Source organism: Mesoplodon bidens (genome assembly GCF_964165515.1).
Source record: "Mesoplodon bidens genome assembly, chromosome: 5".
Classification (NCBI taxonomy): domain Eukaryota; kingdom Metazoa; phylum Chordata; class Mammalia; order Artiodactyla; family Ziphiidae; genus Mesoplodon; species Mesoplodon bidens.
Genome location: NC_138161.1, coordinates 114262957 through 114269019, shown reverse-complemented (window position 1 = coordinate 114269019; position 6063 = coordinate 114262957). Strand labels below are relative to the sequence as shown.

The window sequence follows — 6063 nt, the reverse complement described above, 5'->3', positions numbered from 1 at the left end:
AGTCACTTCATCCAGAGGGGGAGGGGCTTACAACAATGGAGGGATGTGCAACAACAGTGGCCACCCACCTCTTTGTCTGCACCCCTGTGATCAGGAACATCAATCAGCAATCAGAGCACAGATATGCAGTATTTGGAGAATGGGGAGATTTTTGCCCACCCTGGCTCCCACAAGCTGTGTGCAAGGATGGCATCACTCAGAATTGCGTGTCAGCTTTAGGTTTTGTTTAGTCAATAGGAGTCACCTGGCAGAAGATAGGAGGGAAAGAGGAGAGAGATCGGATTCCTCCCCTCTTGGAATTCCTCCCCTCTTAGCACCATTCTGGCTGATGCCTTGGCTCTCTGAGACTACAACTCAGAGAAGCCACTGGGCTCCAGTTCTCTCCAGGCTCCAATAAAACATTTGCTCCCCTTGTCCCTTCAGGGTGATAATGTTTTGCTACTCTCTGGGTGTCTGAACACTCCTTGTTGGCTTCCTCATCCACAACTCTGTCATTAGAAGTCTATCTGAGAGTGTTTTCTGTTTCCTACCATGATCAGAGTCATAGAAAGCCACCATATTGTCCAGAGGAAATACGTTAGTAGCTAGAATGGAGGGTGGTGTGTGGGAAGATGTGAGAGGACAGATGTGAGAGAAGCATAGGAGGTAAAATGAACAGGACTTAGTGATAAATTTGGGAAGTAAGGCAAAGGGGAGGTATTTACATTGGCCTTGGTTTCTAGGTTTTGCATCTGGATGGGTAGTGGGAGAGATGATATTTAGGAGGGAAGTTTATGAACTCATTTCCCCCCAACACTTTATTATGAAAAAAAATTACAAACTAGGAACTCTCATTTTGGGGCATGTAGATTAGAAGTGCCTTGGAGTCATACAAGTAATATCAAGTAGGCTACTGGTTATTTGAGTCTGGAGCTTGGTGGAGAGATATGGGCTACAGAAACACATTTTTCAGTCATCTGTGGTAACTGAAGCCATAGGCTTCTGAGTTTGCTCTCTGGTTACTTTCTCAAGAAAGCCTTTCCTTCCACCCCACTCCTGCAACCTAGTTCGTGTGCCCCTATACTATGCTGTTACAGCATCACTTTTCACTTACGTGATTAGTTAGTTAATGTCTGTCTTCCCAAGTAGAATTTAATATCTATGAAAGCAGGAAACTTATTCAGTGTAGCATCCCTACTACCTAGCACAATGCCTTGCACAGAGTAGGAATTTTTTTTTTTTTTTTTTTTTTTTTTTTTTTTTGCTGTACGCGGGCCTCTCACTGTTGTGGCCTCTCCCGTTGCGGAGCACAGGCGGCTCCAGACGCGCAGGCTCAGCAGCCGTGGCTCACGGGCCCAGCCGCTCCGCGGCATGTGGGATCCTCCCGGACTGGCGCACGAACCCATGTCCCCTGCATCGGCAGGCAGACTCTCAACCACTGCACCACCAGGGAAGGGAAGCCCTGATAGCGAAGTTTTGTATCATGGTTAACAACTCAGCTTGGTCTAGGCAGTATTTTATAATTTAGTACGTTGGACCAGTGGCTTTATCCAGTCAGCTCGCCTCTAAAGTGTGAAAACCTTTGTTCATGTTTAACCATGTTCCAGTTTATAGGAAAACACCAAAGTTGCAAAGTATATAAAAATCTAAACTAAAAACACACGTTAAGATCTGTAGCTAGGAGACAAGATTCACAAAAGCTGTGGACTGAATAATAAATTAAATGTTAGGAACACGAACTCAGTTCTGCTTGGAAAGATCTGAGACTGCCCTACTGCTTTTCCTCAAGCCATCTGGTGACATCTGGAATTAATTCTAACACAAGGGGTTCTTAATCTTTTGAAATCCTATACAATTTTGAGAATTTGCTAAAAGTTTTATAGTTTTTCCTCAGAAAAATGCTTATGTGCACATTTATGAAACATACTGATGTATACAATTTTATCAGAGGCATTCAGGAGCCTCTCCAAGAATTTCAGGTTAAGAATTCTATTCTTACATAATTCAAAACCAGCTTTCCACACTTGAGTGTCCAGTGCCTTCTGCTGCAGGGCCCTGGTGGTCTTGGAAGCTGTTGGTTAACGAGGGAGAAAGAGGTGCCAGACTGAATAGCATCAAGGAGAAAGAGGGCATGGAGCATGGAGAAAATGGAATTGAGCCATAATCTTTGCACTTCCAACAGAAGCTTTAAAAGTATCTGCAGTCTTCACTTTAATCAAAATAGCTTAATTTAGGAAAGAAATAGCCCACTTCTTTTTCTTAAAAAAATCTTGGTTTTATTGCTTCCTGAGTGTTGTTCTTTTTAAAGGAGAAATACAAACCATATGTTACAGGGGTCTCAGTTTGACAGCTTAACTGAGGTCATCCTAGGATTCAGATATTTCTGGTCATGATAGGAAGGCCAGTGGGATGGGTCTGACGCAGCAAGGATCAAGAGAGCCCCTTCGGAATGATCTCATCTAGGGAAGTTACACAAAGTAGCTGGTTTGGGACAATGTGTCAGGTTTGAAGGTCAAGTGTGATTTTACTACAGCACAGTGTCAGTCACTTATTGCCCTGCAGCCCTTATGGACTTGTCCCTTACTGAAGGAGAGAAACAGTAGTGATTAAAATGCTAAAAATTATTAAAATCTCTGTAAGGCATTGTGCAGAGGTTGCTGGCACCCATCCATATGCTTTCAAAGGTTGCTTATTGGGGCTTCCCTGGTGGCACAGTGGTTGAGAATCCGCCTGCCAATGCAGGGGACACGGGTTCGAGCCCTGGTCCGGGAAAATCCCACATGCCGCAGAGCAACTAAGCCCATGTGCCACAACTACTGAGCCTGTGCTCTAGAGCCCGCGAGCCACAACTACTGAAGCCCATGTGCCACAACTACTGAAGCCCATGAGCCTAGAGCCTGTGCTCTGCAACAAGAGAAGCCACCACAATGAGAAGCCTGTGCCCCGCAACAAAGAGTAGCCCCTGCTCGCCGCAACTAGAGAAAGCCTGCACACAGCAGCAAAGACCCAATGCAGCCAAAAATTAAATGAATGAATAAATAAATAAATTTTAAAAAGGTTGCTTAATTTCGTTTCTTTTTATGGCTGAGTAATATTCCATTGTATATATGTGCCACATCTTCTTTATCCATTCATCCGATGATGGACACTTAGGTTGTTTCCATCTCCGGCCTATTGTAAATAGAGCTGCAATGAACATTTTGGTACCGCATAGCACAGGGAGATCAGCTTGGTGCTTTGTGACCACCTAGAGGGGTGGGATAGGGAGGGTGGGAGGGAGGGAGATGCAAGAGGGAAGAGATATGGGAACATATGTATATGTATAACTGATTCACTTTGTTATAAAGCAGAAACTAACACACCATTGTGAAGCAATTATACTCCAATAAAGATGTAAAAAAAAAAAAAAGGTTGCTTATTGTGTACAAATGTGACTTCCTACCTAAGAGCTTTTATTCTGCAGCAAAAGGAGCAAGCTCAGGCCATGAGCTGAGCAAACTGTTAATTCCAGAAAGTTAATGGCCCTGGAAGAAGCCCTCAGTCAATGACAGATGGGAACAGGGTGAGGAAGCAGCTCTTAGCCAATGATGGAGAACTTCCTCACCCCTCAGGTTGGGGTAACTCTGAGGTGTGTTCTGCACTGTCTCCCAGAGTCCTCCAGCAGGACTGGGCTCCAGGGATAACTGGCTTGATAACACACCTCTATTTGCTTTCTTCCGTTCACCATCTTACTTTCCCTACTCCCTTTCCACTGTTCCTGGGATTGCCTCCCAAACAAACTGCATGCACTTAAATCCTTGTCTCAGAGGCTGTTTCTCAGGGGAAACTCCATACTAACATAGGCAGTGTGCATACAGGGCACCACAAGTTTGGAATCAGACAGACCTGGATTCAAATTCCTTCTTACCAGCGACAATGAATAGCTTAATTTCTCTAAGACTGTTTTTTCATCTATAAAATGGGGGTAATCATACTGACTTCGTAAGGTCAGGTCATAAAGAAAAATTTGAGAATGTATGTAAAGTGTTGTCCACAGTGACTTGCACATAGTAAGTGCTTAATAAATGTTGGCTATTATCATTACCACAGTATTCTTAGTATTGTTAACACAGCATAGCGCAGGTAGAGGGAAAAGTTTTACACCCTTGGGGTTACTGCTGAAGCAGGTTGATTTGGCAGACGTGCTGGGACCTGATGAGCGTCTGCGGTTTAGCAGTATCAGTGGCTTAGAGGAAGCATCGCCACAGTGAGCCAAAGCAGGAGAGGAGGAAAATGGCAGACACCAAGTGGTGGCTTTGAAGAAAAGCAATGGGCAGTGCCCCACTGGTATTGCCAATCGCACTTAGTCTCAACCGATGGCTATAGTATCATCAATGATTTCATACATGTGTTCAGGATTCACTCTGATGGCTGGGGTTTCATTAGCTTCACTCTTCAGGGATTATGCTCAGGGCTACTGAGGTTTGGTTACTAATTTCAAGCTGTTTCTCTCAAAGGTACAAAGGATCTTTTAACTTTTATTATTTTATGAACTTGTCTTAGGGTCTTTCACATTGGGGCAGTTCCCTCTGCTCCCGTTCACTCCTCACTCCCAGGCCAGATCATATTTAAATGCTTTGACTGCAGTGAAAGAGAAACAGAGAGACTGAGGCAGGTTAAAGTATTTCACTCATTCTCTAAACCTGGTTAATTACAGCTCAGGGTTTCACCTGCAGTGCTTCAGCCTTTCAAACAGCCAAAGTCCCAGAGTGGATGCAGCTGATGGGCCACTTTGGCTGACGGCAAAGCCTGTGGTGACATCCCATCACAATCGTCTTTTACTTAGTTAGACACTAATAGACAAAAATGTCCCCAATTCCGTAGAGAGATGCATATATACGAATAAAGCAACCTAAACATGATTTTTATACAAAAAACAACTCTGAAGAGGGGATAGTACTACAGATAGGAGGCACCGGGCAACCTGGGCACACCTGGCCTTAAGAACAATAACCACACAGCCTGTGGTTCTCATTGCTTTCTGGGAGAAAGAAAAATCTTCTGGTGACCTTGTCAGAAGGTCTTAAGCTCATGCAAGGGATTTTCCTGAGAGGGTCTCATTACATCTGGATATGGTGTCAGACACCTTAATATGGACACTTCAATAATCATCTCTGAAATGCTTTTTTAGTGTCTCTCAGGGCCACTTACGTTAAAGTGATTTAAGTTCGTGTCTTAACTTCACGTTAGACTGTGAGCTCCTAGAAGGCAGAATTCACATAAGATTTATTTGTATAGGCCCAGAAGCCAGCATAGTTCCTGGCTAGGGTTGCTAGGTGTAGCAAAAGAATAAAACAGAAATTCCTAAAAAATTATTGTTTATCCAAAATTCAAATTTAACTGGGTGTTCTGTATTTTATCTGGGAATCCTATCCCTGGCATACAGCTAACCTCAGTAAATATTGGTGAATGAGTGAATGAATGAATGAATGAATGACCATCAAAGCAACCAATGAAGAAATAAACGGGTAAAAACATGGATTGACCATGTAAAAGCTACTCATGTAAATTACGCCTAACAATTATAAAACATCAAAACTGTGTCTGGATAACATTCTACCTTTGAAAATCTGACAGCCTGGCTTTCACTTGAGATGCATTATCAATGCTTCGTCAGCCACTTTACTCAGTGTCCATGTGGGAAGAAAACTAATCTTCTGTTAATGGACGTGTTTTGTTCCAACAATTTTACATCATAATTCCACACATTTCTGATTTCATATGTTTGCTTAATTGTTTATTCGTGTGTACCAGTTTCACAGGAAAATTGACATTGGATGGTGTATGGGGTTCAGTCATTCTGAAGCACAATCATCTCTGTATCTTCCTTTAAAATTGCCAAAACTGTGCTTTTATTCCAGCCGAACCCTGGGGTTTTGGGTAAAGTCACTCACCTTGATTAAACCATCAGGACCAATACTGTTTGGGAAAAAATATATATTTGGGGGTTAGCTCATTTAACAATTAATCTTAAGAAAGACAATATATAAACAACTCTCTCACTCCAAATTAATTCTGCTGTGGCTCCTGCCCTCATCACCCTCT

At 42.9% G+C, this 6063-nt stretch overlaps 1 protein-coding gene across 1 annotated transcript in view; it reads right to left on the bottom strand.

Moving 5' to 3' along the window:
- Positions 1-5804: 5804 nt before the first annotated feature.
- Positions 5805-6063, bottom strand: part of ROPN1 (rhophilin associated tail protein 1) — a 34122-nt gene continuing 33863 nt past the window's right edge. The window contains exon 6 of the mRNA XM_081234830.1: positions 5805-5937. Within this exon, the coding sequence (XP_081090956.1) occupies positions 5871-5937 (67 nt within the window). The 3' untranslated portion in view covers positions 5805-5870. The remainder of the gene's footprint in view (positions 5938-6063) is intronic.